This window comes from Aphelocoma coerulescens, chromosome 1, assembly GCF_041296385.1.
Source record: "Aphelocoma coerulescens isolate FSJ_1873_10779 chromosome 1, UR_Acoe_1.0, whole genome shotgun sequence".
Taxonomy (NCBI): domain Eukaryota; kingdom Metazoa; phylum Chordata; class Aves; order Passeriformes; family Corvidae; genus Aphelocoma; species Aphelocoma coerulescens.
In genome coordinates, this window is record NC_091013.1 from 46,156,641 (window position 1) to 46,176,678 (window position 20,038).

Consider the following 20,038-nt stretch of genomic DNA (forward strand, 5'->3'; position numbering starts at 1 on the left):
CGAGGCCACCTAGAGAGCTATCAGTGCACAAGAAGTTACTGGAATCTGACTGGTTGGAGGCTGTAGTAAACAGTCTGTATCATAATCCAAGGCACAATAATAACAAAACGGAAATGTTACTCTCTAGAGGGCAAATATGCTGGAGCACCACATCTGTTGTTGCTTACCAAAAGGTTTTGTGGCTCTGTGGCAGTGGGATGAACGAGGAAGTAGCATTTTCAGCTTATAAAACCATCCCATGCAGTGCAGGAGGGATAAGGAACATCCTCCTTGCACAGAATAAACATTTTCCTGTAGCTGTACTGTATCTGCTAATTACTTGTTTATGAGCACGAAGAAGATAATACCTTAAGCATGATACATATCTTTAAAAATGCCCTTCCCCCAGCCAGACCGTTTTTTGTCAAAGCAATGTTTCATGCAAATACAATGCAATCTCACATGGACAGATACCAACACTGTGCTAACATCTGTAAAACAGGCAATTACAGTCAACTCAGTCTTCCTACAAAACAAGATGGACAGTTTTAAAAAGGGCTGATGGCAGTCACTGTGCAAGCAGGAGCTCTAATATTCCATAATTTTTTTTCAGATATAAAGTATTTGCAACTGTGCATATTCACCCCTACCCCAATCACACTGAGTGGACTGGATTGAGAGATTTACAGTCTCATCTATATATTTGAATAATTCTGCACTTCAACGTGATAGACACATTTTCCAGAGGACAAAGTTTCCCTTGTGGTGTGTTTTGTGGAGTCTAATTGGGCTGGAATGCTTTCAGGTTTCTTAAGCAAGCATTTGCAGATACAAACTAAATGCAAGGTCTACCCAAGAGAACAAACGGCAAGAGCTGCAGTGGATGTTTACTGTTTTGCAAAATCAGGCATTAACAGCCCTTAAGCAATCTAGAAGATATTTAGCTGAATTTTACTTTCTGAGGCTCACTTAGATAAGGGGGAAAGGACGTGAGAGAAATTGCAGGAGGAGGAGCTGATCTGTCTCAAGGTGGAGCTGTATCTTGTATTAAATGACAGTGGCAGATTAAAGCTCTCTGGTGGGGAAGGGCTTAAAGGCTGAGTCAAAAGCCAAGAAGTCTCTTTATTTACGCCTACCTCCCAGCCCCTGGCAATCTGACTAATAACAAACTGAGCTAACAAGAAAGACTAGAAAGAACAGAGAGAACACAGGAGCAGCTTGCATCTAAAAATCTGACAAACCAAGTGATCAAGTCAAGCTCTGCTGAGCATCTTGTTTGTTTACTGCATCCAAATGCTTGCAAACAGTTAACTATATGCAGAAAAGTCAGCCTAGCTGTGAAGTATGCTGTGAATTTTAATTGAGGAAAAAGGACAACTGCTTACAGGATGGTCTGATGTGCACGGCTGCCTGGAAGATTTTTTCAATCGAATGCTTTGTACTTTGTCTTCTGAACAAGGATTTTAACTTTGTGGAGCTGTAGTATTACCAGAGCTTGCAGCAAAGGGAAACTCAGAAGAAAGTGTGCATTTTTCAGAGGGAAAAATTACTTTGCATGGAAACAGCTGCTCCAACTGTGCATTACTGAGTGTATCGGGGAGTGCTGCTGCTGTACAGGTAAGAAAGACTCCAGTTAGTTAATTAGCTAAGGACATGAGAATTTCATTTCTCAGTACAAGTTGTATTTATTTTTCTGCATGACTTTGTATAAGTTTAATATTAAATGATGGGAGTTTATACTGTATTTTAAACAGTTTGCAGGCACATTTATTCAAACTGATTACTGTGTAGAATATGTGTATTAAGGGAATGCTGTATTCAAATCCCTTGAGGGGAGACAAACGGGTGTTTGGTTTTATTTCCTCAAGTACAAAAGTGGTCTTAAATGCATCATCTGACTGTGATTCCCTTAAGAATTTAATAAAAAACCCCAAAGGCATTTAGAAATTGCTAATTCTTAGCTTGGGGCTTTGAAAATCCTCGACATATTTTTTTTAAAAATAGCTGAATTAAAACAACTAAACAAATAAACCCCCAAGCATAATGAAACAAGCTATTTCAATGTTTTAAAACCAAGTAAGTTATTATTTAGGAAGCATGAGATGTCTTTGCTGTAAGGTGACTACTTCTGGAAGTATTCAACTTTGCCTCATAGAAAGAACTATGACATTTTTTAGTCTTTTAGAATTCCTACAGGGCTTAGTTACAGTATGCAGTCAGCAGTGACTTACATGAAAGCAGATAAAATGAAAAAAACCTTACGTTACCATGTGGAATTTGCTGAAAAACCTCACCACATGAAAAGGTCAGTTTTTCAACTCTTTAAAATTACATTTTTTTGCATTGTGAATTCTTTCAGTTAAATGTTAGTCATCTGTTACATGAGAGTAGTTTTTATTTTGCAATAGTAGCCCACTGAGAACTTCATTACATATTTCTGAGTGTTTAGAAAAAGAAAAAAAAAAACTGAAAAAAGGATACAAATCTCCTATTAATGTTTTTTGTGTGTGTATATATATGTGTGTGAGAGAGTTCTGGCAGTGCTGCTTACAGAAGTATGACGATGATTAAAATGTGAATGTTTTCCAATTGGTTACGAATGTTGTAACTTTCATCTCTGAGAGGAGGGCTTTCATTTTTATAACCTAATTTCTCAATATGCAATAGAATGCAACATGCCTTACAGATTTTTTTTTTCATTTAATTTTTGCTCAGGGACTTTATAAGTGCTGTTTGAATTTGATACAGATTGACGCTGGAATTTCTAATGAGAAAAAGTGTACAGAAATAAAGTTGAGTTAGTCATAGAGTAGGTTTGAAGCCAGCAACCGTGTCAAGAGCTTGAATTTTTTACCTTGGGTCACTGGAGAGGATAGTGATGCATGTAAAGCAAGAATAAGTCTCTAGCATAATATGACCCTAGAATTATTCTGCATACTTCAAAATAACATCTTGACATGGTGTGTCTTATCCAACACTTCTTGGTAAAACAGACTTAAAGGAATATATTTTAACCTTAGGCAGCTGGAGTTCAAGGAGGGTTATATGAGACAACAGAATTATTTGCTCTACTAAAACAAAGATAAAAGCTCATATTTTTAAGGATACCTTTTCTCACACTGTGAATTGCACTTGCTACTTCTAAACTCATACTTCTACTCTCATTTATCAGGAGCTACTAATGGAGAAAAACAAAATTCACTGTGCACATATTTGCTGTTGTTCCTTTTGTATGTGTGTGTGTAATACTCATACGACAGCATTTAAGTGCCTGCATGTGTAAATCTTTGCAATCTGTTCTAAGGGAAGCTTTGAGAAATAGTGTTTCTAGTAACCAAGGTGCATTATACTTAAAATATTCATTGATGAGATGCCAGATCATATGGCCACACTGTAAAAATATTCATTCATATACTTGAATTGATCCTTGTAAAAGGTTCTAATCTTTCAGAAACTAACACAGCTGGTCGTGTGGTGACATTCTGTATTTCATGTTTCAATAACTTAGTTTGAAAGATTGTAACCTTTATTAGATGGATTACTTAAGAGTTTGCTTAGTTCAGTCCTCAAATAAATAGCACACCCCATAAACATTACTGGTTTTTAAATCACCCATTGCATTTTAAAGGGTTTTTTGGTTATTTTTTACTTTTTTGGAAATGTGGAAATACTTAATTAAAGATTATAAGCAGTGATTTCACTCTACATTGTATATCAAGAGTTACCATTGGTCTTGACAATTAGGCAGCCTTGACAGAAAGAAACAGAGAATCTTCAAATAGACTGTAGGACAAATTAATTCAAACCAATAATAAATGACTGATTTAAACATTTAAATTTTGCTTGAGACTCCATAGCTGTATTGTAATTATGCACTTATCAAGTGTTTCAAAGTTTAAGATCAGCTTGTTTAAAGGTGATAATTATATTACATAACATATGGTTGATACTAGTGATAATTTTTAATTTGTAATAAACAGTCTGTTCCATATACATTCCACTGTGGAAATTGAGGATTATAATCACTGGAGGGTGTCTAACATTAATCTTAAAAAAACTTTGCCCTTGCTTGCTTGTTTCTTCTGACATGTACTGCATTGTCAGTTCTCTCTTTTTTGCTTTAACTGTGTACACAAATTTTTATATGTATATTGTATGCAAACTTTACGCTACTGTGTGCTGTGGTCCCACTTTCACTAAATATCCACAAATTACAACATATGCGTTAGAATTTAAGAAAGATAATTATTTTTTCTACTTCCTTTTCAGTTTGTGGGTACAAGGATTTCAGAGGAAATACCTTTTGATTTTCATACATAATGCAGAACCAAAGAGAGATTCCCTGTATCCTGACAAAATGGGCTTTTGCTCACAACACATTGTTGATCCAAACCAAATCTTGTTTCTTCTCTTCAGCAGCTGGATAGCATTAAGTTAATTTTAGCAAGGTACTCTTAAAATCTGCAGTGCTATGTAGTGACGCAAAGGAATGATTCAAAATATTATATTAACTTTGATATAAGTTGCTTGGGACAGTAACTTATTGCTGCTGTCCACTGACAGTCTATACAGCATATAAATAAAACCAACACACACCTGGTTATTTCCTACTTTGGGTATCAGCATGAAGGTACTCAAGATTTTCCCTTATGTCTCTGTTTATTCATTCAGTACATGAAACTAAATATATATTCTCTAATCAGAAAATAATTCAAGTGTTTTGCATGATATGATATTGTTTGGAAGGTGAAGCAGCTCAATGACAAGCATTAGGACTATTTTTTCTTGCTGTAGCCCCAGGGCAAAATAAATCCATAAAAACAACCCAAACCCTGTGAAATCATGACTATTATTTTTCTTTTTCTTTTTTTTTCTTTTTTTTTTTTTTTTTTTTTTAATAGAATCTGCTGGACAAGATGAAGCTTTGGATTTTTATTCTATGCTCAGTTGTGGTTGCATCTGATCCTTTCCAGTCACAGCCTTCTTTTTCTTCAGCCAGAGGATCTTGTCAGAGTCTGTGTTCCTGTGAAGAAAAGGATGATACCATGATTATCAACTGTGACAAAAGAGACATCAAGATGATATCAGAAATAAATGTCCCACCATCACGGCCTTTCCATCTTAATCTGTTAAACAATGGCCTGAGTATGTTACACGTGAATGATTTTGCTGGCCTTGTTAATGCTATTTCTTTACACCTTGGTTTTAACAATATTGCAGATATTGAGCCTGGGGCTTTCAATGGTCTTAGCCTTCTTAAGCAACTTCATATCAATCACAATTCTTTGGAAACACTTAAAGAAGATACATTTAATGGATTGGAAAATTTGGAGTTCCTTCAAGCAGACAACAATTTCATCACAGTAATTGAAGCAAGTGCCTTTAGCAAGCTCAACAGGCTTAAAGTGCTTATTTTGAATGATAATGCCATTGAGTATCTTCCTCCAAACATATTTCGTTTTGTGCCGTTGACCCATTTAGATCTGCGTGGAAACCAATTACAGACACTGCCCTATGTTGGCTTTTTGGAACACATTGGAAGAATACTAGACCTTCAGCTGGAAGACAATAAGTGGGCCTGTAACTGTGATTTGTTGCAGTTGAAGATATGGCTAGAAAACATGCCTCCTCAGTCCATAATAGGTGATGTTGTATGCAATAGTCCTTCAGTTATCAAAGGCAGCATATTAAGCCGGTTGAAAAAAGAATCACTTTGTCCCACCCATCCTGTTAATGAACTTGAAGATCCTTCGGGATCACTGCCCTTGGTTGTAACCACTTCTATCAGTGATAGTCACCTGTCAACTAAGGTGATTCCTCTCCTGAAAGCTCCTACTAAAGAACCAAGTTTAGTGCTTCATACTTCCAAGCCTACTATGTTTCCAGGAATCTCTTGTCCCATCCCTTGTCACTGCACCAGCCATATGCTCTCAGGAGTTCTTATGCACTGCCAGGAGCGAAATATTGAAAGCTTGTCTGATTTAGGACCCCCTCCTCCAAATCCTAAAAAGCTTATCCTAGCTGGAAACATTATTCAGACGTTATTGAAATCAGATCTTGTGGACTATTCCAGCCTGGAAATGCTTCACCTGGGGAACAATCGCATTGAGATCCTTGAGGAAGGTTCCTTTATGAATCTGACAAGACTACAGAAATTATATCTCAATGGCAATCATCTTACAAAGCTAAGTCAGAATCTCTTCCTTGGCCTTCAGCACCTTGAGTACTTGTACCTTGAATATAATGCCATCAAAGAAGTTTTGCCAGGGACATTTAATGTAATGCCAAAACTGAAAGTCCTCTACCTAAATAACAACCTTCTGCAGGCTTTGCCACCCCATATCTTTTCAGGTGTTCCCCTCACCAGATTAAATCTGAAAACAAACCAATTTTCTCATTTACCTGTGAGCAATGTATTGGATGAGCTGGATATGCTGGTACAAATTGAACTTGAAGACAATCCTTGGGACTGTACTTGTGATTCAGTTGGACTGCAAAAATGGATACAAAAATTGAGTAAGAATACCATGATGGGTGATATTTTTTGTAAATCTCCAGGACACTTAGCAAAAAAGGAATTGAAATCCCTAAACAGTGAAGTCTTGTGTCCAGGTTTAATAAACAGCCCTGCCCTACCAACTCATGCCAGTTTTGTAGTGGTGACAACTTCTTCTCCTACTGCCAACACCGCAGACACCATCCTGCGGTCCCTTACAGATGCTGTCCCACTTTCTGTTCTAATATTAGGACTGCTCATTGTGTTTATAACTATTGTATTTTGTGCGGCAGGAATAGTTGTTCTTGTTCTGCATCGGCGCCGAAGATCCAAAAAGAAACAAGTGGATGAACAAGTGAGGGACAGCAGCCCAGTTCACCTTCAGTACAGCATGTACGGGCATAAGACAACACACCACACCACGGAACACCCAGCTGCGACTCTCTATGAGCAACGAATAGTTACCCCCATGGTTCAGGTGTACCACAGCCCATCCTTCAGCCCCAAACATACGGAGCAGCAACAGGAGGAGGGAAGTGAGAAGGAAGCTAATGATTGCAAATATCTTCGCCGAAGTCTCCTGGAAAGAGAGAACAGTTCACCACTTACAGGTCCAAATGTCAAATACAAGGCTACAGATCAATCTGCTGAATTTCTGTCTTTTCAGGATGCTAGCTGCTTGTATAGAAACATTCTTGAAAAAGAGAGAGAACTTCAGCAACTAGGGATCACAGAGTACCTAAGAAAAAATATTGTCCAGCTCCAGCCTGACGTGGAAGTTCGTTATCCTGGAACACATGAAGAGCTGAAGCTAATGGAGACACTCATGTACTCCAGGCCAAGAAAGGTTTTTCTAGAACAAACTAAAAATGAGTATTTTGAACTCAAGGCTAATTTACATGCTGAGCCTGACTATCTGGAAGTCCTGGAGCAGCAAACGTGAAGTGGTAACACATTGGGCTGGGGCCGAATTTCTGTAATTTTATTTTAAGGTGGAACCATTGTAAATAAAAGTGCCTTATAATAACATGTCAACAGTCAGAACTTAAGCACAGCAGTAATCCTAGTAAAGAAAAACTCAGGGATCACTGTGGGAAGCCATGGGGTTGTGTGCAGGCAATATGTCACACTCCAAGTTTAACAAGAATTTTGTGTGAACTGTGGGAGGAAGATTGCTTATTGCACTACTCCTCATCATTTCAAAAAGGTGTGTATGGAACTCTCCGTTCTGTTCTCTGTTTTCCAGTCTATGGAAAAAATGTTCATCACCCTTACACCTTCTTTTTCCCCTCCATTTATTTAGATTCCTTTAAAAAAAAAAAAAACAAAACCTTAAAAAGAAAACTCCAACACCTGTGTTTGTATTTATGACATTAGAGTGTATTTGTTAGGTTAGTACATGCACTGCATACATGACCACTGTCTAGAACTACACCTAACATACCTTTATGATAAATATGAAAAGAGTTGAAATGTTGTCATACTAAATGTCAGTTAAAAAGAAAAAAAGATAAAATATTTTTGTGTATTCACCCAGAGCCTGCAAATATTTAAGTATTTTACACCAAACTTCATGTGCATTCTGTATCAGTATGTGGAAGGAAAAATATGTAACTATGTTTACCCAACATCTTCAACAAAGAAAACTGCAAGCCTTTTGCTACTTTCCCTATCTGATAGCTTTACCTAAGTTTGGACAATCTTTTCTTGAGCTGCTGCTATAAAATATTGTGCATCACTGGTGTTTCAACTCATAATCCTGGGCAATTTGAAAAGCTACTGAGAATCAGCTGTAAATATGTTACTGTGTTTAATAAGTTTGATTTTTAGATATAGATATATATATATATATACATATGTATATAAATAACTTCTGTGCTGGCTTTAAATATTCTTGAAGGAAATGAGTTTGCTGTGGCTAGGAATTTCCAAGGGCAAAAAAAGGTCCTTTCCCACCCTACCCAAAAACAACGCTCAGACAGAATAACTACAACAATACACACATGAGGAAGAATAATAGTATTTAGCTATTTGTACAAAAATATATTTTCTGAAATTAGAAGAAAATAAAGTGTTGTGGGAAAAATAGGTTAGAAAAACGTAGAACACTGCAGGTTTATTTTTGCAATGAATTCTCACTAGATTTATATTTACTATTTATTCTGTATAATTTTGTATTTTTTTTCTCCAACTCACAAGAAAAGAAAAGGTTTATTCCTGGCTGATTTTCAAGCTAATCGAGGAACTGCTCTCTATTAATGAAAAAGAAATAAAGACTTTTTTAAATGTCTTTTTCTTAAAGGTTACTTTTTAAAGAAGGCAGCAACTTCTGTATGCATAAGTTTAAAACTATTTGGGAATTAAACACAATGGTTCTCACTCTTGTCATGGGGACAGAAGCATCTTATCCTGAGTGCAGTAAGGCCATCCAATTTCTGTGCATGACTGACATGGTGCCAAAACAAAATTTATGACCTGTATTTATCTTCCTCTAAGCAAATCTTTTGTAAACTGACTATGCATGAGGTTTTTTTTTTTCTAATTCCTATTTGTAAAGTGAAAAATCAGCTTAATTACTACATGTATACATATGTATGCTAAATTTAGCATTGAAGTCTTGATAAACTCAAAGTAAAAAGATATATTCTTTAGTTCAAAATACTGTTCATGTCTTACCTATTTGTATTTACAAATGAGAATTCTTCATATTCTTCTACATAAGTTTCTGACAGAAAAAAATTCCTGTATTACATATGAAATTCAGATTCTCAGTTCTTTCAAATTTGCGTAGACCTAACAACTTTTATGGTGCTATACTAATTTCTGTATTTTGAGGATCTGACCACACTTTTTCTCTGTTAACAAATCAATTTCCATATTAATATTTTTGAGGTGTTATCAGTTTGTAATGGAAGTAAAACTTGTTGGCTTACAAAAATCAAAATTTCAGTTATTAGAGAATAAGCATTATTTCCTCTTTCTATATCTGAGAATAATTTATCCAGAAAACCTGTCTATCTTGGAAGATTATGAAGAGTAAATGTGGTGACAACGTATTTGTTTCATTGCTATTTTTATTCCAGACAAGGAAAGAAAATACTAAGTGTTGCTTGTGTAGGTAAGAGTGAGACAAAAGGGAAAATGCAGCTGCAATAACTCTGAATTAAATTAGTTGTATAATGTTATTTTAGATGTACTTGCATATTCAAGCACGTGTGAATGTGCTTCATGGACATTCCATAGAACCTATGGAAACCCATGCATGGATGTGGAGGAGCAACTGGAGGGCAGGTGAGATGGCTGAGGGCATCAAAATGACACTAGATATCTCCATTTAAAGAATTTAGTTTCACACAGGAAAAAAATTCAAATAAATTAATTTTATAAAATAATCAAATGCAGTTAAAATTTGGATTTATTCAATGGAAATAGCACTAGAATGCTTTGAATACTAAATCAGACCCATTGAATTGTTCTTTTTCAAATAGAGATCTCAAATTAGTGTAGAGAAAAGAATTGGAATAAAAATGTAAATGGTACTCGATAACAGAGTTTATTATTTCAGTGTCTTTGATTTCAGTAGTTATTTCCAAATAAAAAATGTGTGTAAAAATAACACCCTGCAATTGGCAAGATACAGGGAAATGATGATTCAAGCCCTCAGGCTTAGATTTAAGAGAAACAGCTTCAGACTAAAGACAATTGCCACATGCACAGATGTCGCTTTGCTTAGCTGCTAACAGTCACTTGGCAGAATGCTGAGGACAACTGTGTGGCAAACATTCTTCTCTGTTGCAGTCTCAAAGCATCAGAAAGAAGACTGAGCTAAATTAATGTCAAAGCAAGTCATATACAGCTGTATCAGCAGGATTAAAGAGACCTTTACCATTTAGCTTTCCTTCAGAAGGGAGTTCATGCCTTTCACTTTATATAATGACAGCTGTGCTCTGTGGCAGTCTTAACACCGCAAGTGGCTTGGCAGTATCCAGGAATCACTAGGATGTGGCTCGCTGTCCACTTTCCTATCATCACTTTGCCTACTGGACTGCCATGTAGTGAGAGTTTGTATAATGAGAAGAGAGGGGTCTGCCTATTGCCTTACATTCAGATAGTGGTTTTTCCATCTATGAGGAAACTTTACACTGCTGTAACAAAAAGGTCATACAAAAGTGTGACCTTATATGATTATTCTTCAGCTGAAGAAAGCCATTGTCAGCTGATAAAGATAAAAACTGTGACATAAGAAAGGCATCACATAAGAAAGAAGGATGTGATATCTATTTCTAAGGTTCCTTGGAATATTATAACTACTGGAAATGTGTTGTTAGTATTATTGATGTTTGCAGAAAGTTGGGAAGGGTTTTCATAAATTTTCTTGTTAAAATCCTAGTGTCATATTTTTTTTTTTTTTTCAGTGACAGGCACAGTTAAGTTGTTTGATACATTTTTACTTAGCTAGAATAATGGAGGTTGGAAGGCAAAGCATGTTTGACAGTGTGCAACAAAGTGGATCCATTTTTCTTCTGTCAGCATGATAGTTTAATTGAGTGCGAGAACAGTGCTTCATCAAGCACACTGATGTAAGTGGCAGTTATGTTACTGTTGCTAGGGTACCTCAAGGTAACCAATACTACCATTTTTTGCCTCACATTTGAGTGAAGAAAATATATTAAGTAACAATACAGACCCGTTCGCTAAATAAACATATTAAAACAAATCATTGCACTTTTTTATTTTAAACTGTTCTTATCTTTTCAACTTTATACAAGAAAAATGTATTTCTCTTTCTTATTCTTCCTGCTACAGGTCATTTTCACAAAGACTTTTAGTACTGGTACTTGATTATATTGCTTTCAGTGAAGCCTCTCCAAGCTTTTAAAAAGAAATAAAAACCAATGGCACACTTAAAAAAACCCTATCAAACAAAGACTGTAAATTTACACATCAGTTAGGGTATTTGCCTATTCACAAAATGACCTAAAATTTTTTTACATTGTTTTCCATTTAAATGACAGATCAACCTTCCCATCATCTATTCCAGACTGAAAATTCGTTTGTACTTATTTTCAGTGATGTGTCAAACCTATTGGATTCCAATACAATCCATTTTAATTTGTAGTCATTGTTTCTCTGATTGGAATCTAAGGATCAGGTTTCAGCCCCTCTTTGCATGACAAAAATGTTCCCTATATGACTCCAAATGGAAGTTGTTTACAATGTACCACTTACTACCTACAAAGAGGTTACTAATTGTATAGCATGCTAAACTGAAGAAATAACTTTGACCAGAGTGGGAAACCACACCACCTTCGAAAGATTCATTTCTTGTCTGTTAATGAAAAAATGGTATTTACCACAGATAAGACATTATTTCACAGGATAAAGTAATAGTGGCAAGGGGAAAATGGAGACTGAACTCTCAGTCATCACCAGAAGGAATACTGGATTATCATTCTGAGGATGCCAACGTCTACAGCAATATATTTTATCAGTCACATGAAAACAATCTTCAAATTTCATGTAGATGTACTGAAATCATCATGACATTAAAGGCCAATCAAACACTTAATTCGAAAGATCAGAAAGTTTCATAAGACTGGCATATTTGTGTTCCGTTGGCCTCCCTAACACAGAATACCAGCATTTCCATTAATGAGTTTCACACTTAGCCAGAGACTCACCTCTGGCATTACAATCTGTTGCAATAGAAATCTACTCCTTGGAGAGATTTTTCAGTGTATATAATGCCTTCAGTGGTGAGTTCCTCTGGGACCTGATGATTGGTGCACCACTGGGGATTTGAGACAGGGAAAATAATTTTGTATTGTAAGTCAAAAGCTGTCTTTTTTTTCAAATTTCTGAAGTTTATGATATTTTTGATGTTGTTTGAGGAGCTGGTATCAAATCCTTTTGTTTCTTAAAACAGAAGGGAGCTGTAGCTGGAATCAATATGGTAAAGTTAATCTCCATACTGAAAAGATAAAGCATGGTGTTTTCTTTCCTGCACATCTCCTTGCAGTCAGCCTTGGCTTTTTGACACGAGAGAGCAAATTCTAAAGAGCCACAGTCTAATGGAAAGCAGCCAACCTTGAGGAAGAACATTAAAGGCCAGATGCTGTTCAGCTCTATGAAAGCAAGATGCGATGAAGATTTTTTTATTTTATTTATTCAGCTTCACCAAGATGGAGTGCAAGTACATGCGCACAGCATATTTCATAAAACATTTACCAAAGTTTCATGTTCTAAGACATTAACTTCAAAAAATTCACAGTATGTGAATATTACTACTGGAAGGACTACTTCTACTTGATTTTTACTTATAATTTATGGAATGGGATGTTGGAATACAGAAAAGAAGAAACAATATGGTTTCTAGTTTCAAGGAGAAATGTTATTTATTGTAACTTCAGCTGTTTTTTTATGTAGAAAAATTCATCCAGATTATTTGATGTTCAGATAATTTTTTTACAAGTCAAGAATTTTTTTAAGTTCTTCTAGTTGTAATTATTTACCAAATAAACTACAGAAGAGTAGATAAGTAGTTTCTCAAATAGAAAGAAATCTGAAGCCTTTTATGTATAAAGAAATCCTATAGAATGCTATCATAAACTTGCTTTTTAGAAGAAATAATGAAATTTATTTTGTCAGGTCATAAAATTTAGTATTATTTTTAGTTTCATGTTAAGAGACAGCTCAGAGTTTTTCCATTTTTCGAAATTCAAAGCCAATATAACACTTTCATAATGACACATATTTGGGTTAAATGCATATTAAACAGTTCCATTCTAAGACATTAACAAAAAACCCACTTTCAAATATAATCTGCTACTTCCTCTCATTTTCCCTACTGAAATGGTGTCCTGTACTGTGCAAAAAAAAAAAAAAAAAAAAAAAAAAAGTACATTTCCTGGGCAAGGAGACCAAACTTGAAAAATTCTCATGTATCTTTGTTTCATATGCTTTCTGCAGAGTGGAGTATCACGGATTCCCATCCCTACAGCACAGTATATTTACATGGTTCATATGGCATGCAAAATGGAAGGATTTGGCCTAACTAGTAGACTATGCAAACATGCTCTTTTGTAAGTAGAAGGCTGTTGCCACTGCACTTTTAAAAAGATCTTGTGTGTCAAATATCTTTTAGATATATCTGTTAGATCAGACCCCAAAGTTATCAGATATTTATGAAACTTGATAAGATGCAAGATTCCAGGCTGCCAGTTCTGGCCTAGTTTATGGGAATCCAGACACCCTGGAATTTTTGGTACTTGGAAGAGAGTGATAAATGTCCATCATTTTTTACAGAGGAAAGGTTCTTGAGCAACTGTTAAAGACTTTGATTGCTTTTCTCATCTTGCTTGAGGTGTTCCATGTTCCAACAGTGTGGTATTGTATGACTTAGGTATGAACGTAAAACATCACTAAATCAGAAAGGTACCATTTAGATGCCATTATTCACAAAAGGTAAATGTTTCCATGAGGTAATAATGAAATGAAGATTAATATTTCGAGATTTTAATTGCCTTGTGTTACACAAGTGTCTTTAAGTAATATATCACTTCAGGAGAGTTGGAGGGGAGGTGGTGTTGCTGTCTATTGACCACTCAGACACTCGGATTCCCTGAAGGGAGATGTTGTGCTGAGGATAGCTATCTTCATGCTGCCATACATGATATTATGAAGGCTGAATCATATTCTATAGATTTTAAAGTTGTTGTTTATTATATGCTCTAAGGACTGAAGTTGGACTTCTTGCAGGCTCAGATTCCATGATTATTTTTATTCATAAAAATGATTACAGAATATAGAGAATATAGCTTTATTATTTTCCCGTGTAAAAGCAATCATGTAAAGAAAATAATTCCCTCTGAATTTTTGATTAATGCCCTGATCCAAGGGCGATTAAAGCTAAGGAATTATGTTTTTTGGATACAGAATGATGCAGAAGCATCTTTGAAGTCTAGGGTTTTGTTGCACAGACACACATAGAAAAAAAGTACTTACAAAAGCATCAGGGTGTTGTTGCACCCAACCATTTCCCAAACAGCATAAATTGGAACTAGACAAGACCAGAGCCTGTTCTTAACTATAAGACCTGACCATATCTTAAAAAGTATCTCACAAAAATTATGCTGAATACTCCCATGACACGGTCTCCTGAAAAAGTAAAAGGTTTGTGTCTGTTTCTTCCCCTCATTTTTACTAACCCCTAAGTATGCTAAGAAGATCACAATGTGGGTTGTAAAGGTAAATCTGAATAGTAAACACCTAAAAGACATTTGGATAATAAGAAAACCTTCTTCACTAGTGCAGCAGGTAGATAACAGTAACTAAAGTAGCAATGGAACCTCGGGCCCTTGAAGCAGGAGGCTGTACTAGACAGCCCCCAGAAGTTCCTTCTAGGGACAATATCTGTGGTTCTAATATTATTCTGCAAAAGATTTTTTAGGGCAAAATAGTCTACAGTCTTTCTTTTCTATACACAGAATATGAAGTTAAGGAAAAAGGCAATAATCACCAAACACTGTCACAAAATAAATGATTTCACCTAACTCTTGTAAGATACAGAGATGCAGTAATAAGAAAGCTGCATCAAATTAAACAGTACTTCTCTGATAGTGGTATGATGGTGATGGTGAACTGTGGCTACCTAAGTTTATTATTAGAAGAACTTTTTTTCCAGAATAGATGACTTCAAATGCCTAAATAAAATGCTGAAATTATCTAAAACTTGAAAAGTGATCCATTTCTATACTAGTTGAATTAATGATTCTTGTTTTCTTGATATACTGCTGATCAGTATATCGTGCATTTCAAGGGTAACAATCTTAGTTTTTCAAATGTTCTTCTAGGTTTTAAAAATACTTAATATACTCTTTTTTTTGTCAAAAGGACAAATTATTAAGCAGTGTATCAGTAATGTTTGTTTTAATTAAAAGTATTTTTACATAAAATTCTACTTTGAATCTTTCAAATTATGAAGCAGCACTTGGAACAAGACTCTTTGGTCTAAGTGCAGTGCTTCATGCTAATTAGTAATCAGCCTTTTCAAAATCCTTCTCTGGTACGTTATCTGTTACCTGAAACCCAATACTTCCATACAGATTTAGAGCAAAAATTTACACAACTATATTTCCATGTTTCTTATAGTCTTTAGGTATATAATTTAGCTATTTTTGAAGACTGGATACTAAATTGGTCTTTGATTTGTCCTAGAATGGCTGTTAGTTAGTTCATAATATGTACTTGTATACATATAACATACTTGTATATGTTTGTGGAAACCAAATTTCTCAGACCTATCTAGACCTATATCTGGAAGTGGTTTCCTAATAATTTTTGCTAATAGAGTATTATTTAATAGAAAAACCTATAATTTGTACTCTTTTGATAGGTCTGTTATATATTAATCTTGTAAATTAAACCTCTGAAAGGTAGTACAAACATGGATGTGTTGTTACCAGACCAATTATTTACCCACCTGTGGAGGAAATGAAGGATTGCAATAATCACAGATAGTCATCCATACAAATTCAATGGAAAAATTGCAGCTGGAGATTAAACACAAACATAAGACTTCAAAAGTTTTTTAGAAATAGACACAAAAATGATTCTTATTCCTGCCATTTAAAAGCAGAAGATTAGACACAAATCATGTAATTCTTTGACAATGAACATAAATTAAAAATGTGGTTGTTTTGTACCTAAATATGAAAATACACTGCCACAAAAATGTGAACATTTTATTCCTACATAAAATGCTTTTTCAGACAAGAAATACCCAAAAAGTCTATGGAAAATTGTTGGTTTAATACACAGTTGTATTCTCTTGCTACTGCAGTGAATCCTCAGTCTCATTTCTAAAAGGTAGATGCAAGAGAGAACTGAAAAACATAAACGGTGTTTTAACTAAAAACAAAAACAAAAACAAACAAACTGTAAAAAACCCCACAAGAAAACACAAAAATAAAACGTCCTTAATAAAAAAAAAGGACAACAAAATATCATTAAAATATTTCAAGTATTTATCCATTGTTCTTTGCATAACCTATCATATATTTCTCTTTATCATCTCTTCTTTATTTTCTTTTTTACTTTTTTCCCACTTTCTTTTTTTCATGTATATAAAATTTTGTAGCCTGGATAAATTTATGTTGTGGTGTTTTAGGTAGCAACTGTCAAGTTTTTGTTTGTTGTTGCTGCAAGTGTTTGTTGTTCACCACTGGGCAATGGTCTCCATAGTGGGCTTTTAAAACAACACCGATACGTAAGGTCCTAATAAACTGACTAGTGTATAACTAATTATTTTGATTCCTTTCTCTTTTGGGGTAAAAATATCACAATGCAAACAAGCAAAGAAATATTTATATGAGGAGGGGAAGAAAAAGAACTACATCTTAAGGTGATGGGGGATTTTCCATCAAAGTACAGCTTGATGGAAAAAATATGCAATCAAAACCCTCAGTATTTCACACAGGAAGACTTTTTTTCCAAAACTAACACTTACTTTTTCAGTTGAACACAGTTGTCAATAATTAAATATTTCAGTTTGTCCGAGTGTTATGTTTTGACATTACTGACTTCTAATCTTTCCTAGAATCCTATAGAAATTTTAAGAGGTAAGCCTGTAATTTTATTGTTTTCCCCTTGAAAAAGTTTATTCAACACCTTCCACTATATCTTTAAAATTTTCCATCTAGATTGATTGCTGGAAGGCCTGGTTACATAGAAGTTATAAGGGAATGAGAAATACATATTGCAAGATAGCAGATTATTATGCATGTTCTGATACGAGTTTCAATATCTGTTACAGAATAAATTTGGTTAGGCAAAATTAAGTGGAATGTTTTGCTTTAGGAATGATATGCTTTTTCATTCCTTAAAGCTGAACATATTTATGAACAACTTTTAATAAATATTTTGCTGTTTTACTTCCTGTTTTCATACAATCCTTAGCAAATTTGAAGTTCACTTTTTTATTTGACTTAATGTGTGTAAAATACAACAGCTTATTTGTGTAACATACTAAGACTATCAGTGCTCGTTAACCTAGTATAAGAATACAAGTTGCTAGGTTTGTGTGCCAGACTCTTAAAATGCATTTCTAGCTAGAATCTCTCATACCAACTGACTGCCAGCCCTGCAAGCCTCTGTGGGAGCTGCTTTTTGATTAGCTGTTGATGATTACTCCAACTTACTAAAGGAGATTGTGAAGAAGATAATTTGCACCATGTATTTAATGTTCACATGGTAGATGAAAGGGCTAAGGAACTTATTACCACAGCTTGGAACAGCTTCTAATGGTGGATCAAAATCTCTTACTGTAATTCCCTTCTAACTAGTTTAGAGACATGAGATGGTAACTACTGAGAAATATCTTTTTTTTTGTTATTAATCTATTTAGGAAAATATAAAGTCATCCTCTGTGTAAGATCTTGTCCTGTTTCCTCAGGTTTTAATGGGTTTGATTTTTTGCTCTTCAACTTTTAATTTTCTTTTCTTCTTTCTAAGTATCTAAGTCATAAAAACTACTTAATTTTCCTTGATGTGCAGGAATAAGTATATATTTTTTTTTTTAAGATGAACTCCTGTGGAGCAAGAGAAAGCTGTGTAATATATTAATGTTACATAATTATTTCTTCTTTTCTATTTAAACATCATCCTCTGACTGAGTCTTCAGCTTTACCTGTGAGACTTTTCCTTAAGAGAATATTTTTCCTGTTTCTGCCAGCAAAACAGGAACAAAAGTTTGAGAGGAGAAGAAAAGGTGCACTGCTAACATATATCTACGGCAGAGGTTTGTGTGTTTTTCTACCCTTTTGCCTACTAATCTTGGTTAAGCTCTGGGTGTAGTGATGCATCAGTTTTTCTACTTCAGCAGCCATTACATGTGTTTGTCATTCCTATTAAATATGCATTGGAATACACAACTTGGCTGGCCCATCAACAGGTTAAGCTTCAAATTCAGGAAGTTCAATAAGTAATTCCATCTTTGGTAAAAGGTTTGAATTGTTTGCATGAAAGAAATGTGACATATCAAATATTTCCTTTTGTAGTGCATATTAGGTGTATTATCAAAGAGGAAATCCCAGCACTACAAAAAATAATTACAGTGTCCAATGCACCCTCACTAGATGCAGACAGCTATGGCCCCTTCAAACTACTGATGCTGAGACCTCTACTTGGTTTGAAAATAAACCTACATTATTAGCAAGGATTTTCTGTTGAAATACTTTAGTTGATTTGGACAGCTCAAAACATTAATTGAAATAACAATAAATTCTCAGCTCTGTGCTTATGATGTGCTTCTTTTTACCTATAAAAAAATGTGAGTTGTCACTTTCAGAAAACCTTCTGGTGAAGTAGACAGCCAGGTATGTCATCAATAGAATTGAGCAATACATATAAGGCAGAAGAAAAGGATAAGGTTTAAGCACTGAGACAATATTTAGACAGACTGATTTTATATTATACCTTTAACAACTGCTCATCAGCAAAAGTCATTGAAGATCGAACATGTCATATTCTGCACCATTTTAATTCAAAAAGCACAATTTACAATAATCTTCCTGAAAGAAAATTAGTTCATAAGGCATACAGCTTTTTTTTTGCATTTTCATTAATTATTTCATTTCATTTAAAGAGTGGTATTTCTATGGTGGTATTTCTTGGTGAATCAGAAATTAATGGTTTCCAATTTTTCTCCAGAGCAAGAATATTTTCCATATTACACATCCTGCTTTTTAAATTATCAAGGTTAGTTTTTAAGAAATAAAAAAATCTGTATTTCCCTATAGTTCTGTTTATCTAGATTTGCTCCTAGAACTGTATTTTCCGAACAAGACTTGCCTTTGTGTTATTCAAATGAAGAGCTACTTCTTTCTCCATATGTGGGATGGAGTATAGTGGAAAGATAGGTAATCTTTCTAAGTGGAAGCTGTGCAAGTGCTAAAACACAAGAAAGAAAAAAAATTACCTACGGGACCTCTGTTCTGAAAATTTAAACTTCTAAACGGTTTTAACACAAGTTTAACATTTAATAAGGTACAGACCTGGAGAAAGTGCAGGACCAGGGCAGATAATTTTTTATAATAAAGAAAGTATTAAAGATTTGCTATTCCTGAACTATTCATTGAGAGTTTAAGTAGTAAATTTAATAAATTTCCATAATTATTAATATTTTGCACTAAAACTAGTCATATTCATACTGCCAAAGGCATTGTAGAGACTGGATAGCCTGCAAATAAATATTTTACCAAAGTTTGAGTTCATGTAAAACGGGCTTTTTAAAATATATGGAATAAAATAGCCCCTGAAAAGATAGGATAAATCTATCTTATGTTTACCTTCATCTCTGTATAGCGGTTATGTCCACGTGAACATGGTAGTGAGAAATAAAAAAAAGGTATTTATCTTTGGTGCTTGTCCCTTTTGACTTGCAGAGCTGAATAGCACAAGAAAAAAACATATAAACTTATATTGGGTTCTTCTTTATTTTCCAAGGTCCTTTGATAAAACTTACCTAAATGACCAAAGCTGCCAATGCAAAATTCATTCCTTTTT

The 20,038-nt window shown here is 34.6% G+C and overlaps 1 protein-coding gene across 1 annotated transcript; it reads left to right on the top strand.

The window, feature by feature from the left end:
• The first annotated feature begins 1,547 nt into the window (after positions 1-1,547).
• Positions 1,548-7,499, top strand: SLITRK6 (SLIT and NTRK like family member 6). The gene is made up of 2 exons (XM_069029591.1): positions 1,548-1,596; positions 4,881-7,499. Exon 2 carries the CDS (start codon positions 4,896-4,898, stop codon positions 7,416-7,418), a length of 2,523 nt encoding a protein of 840 aa, XP_068885692.1. The 5' UTR covers positions 1,548-1,596; positions 4,881-4,895; the 3' UTR covers positions 7,419-7,499.
• The last annotated feature ends 12,539 nt before the right edge of the window (positions 7,500-20,038 follow it).

What these genes read in the sequence shown, in the direction of transcription:
- SLITRK6 (XM_069029591.1), top strand. Translation starts at nt 4,896, where the DNA reads ATGAAGCTTTGGATTTTTATTCTATGCTCAGTTGTGGTTGCATCTGAT.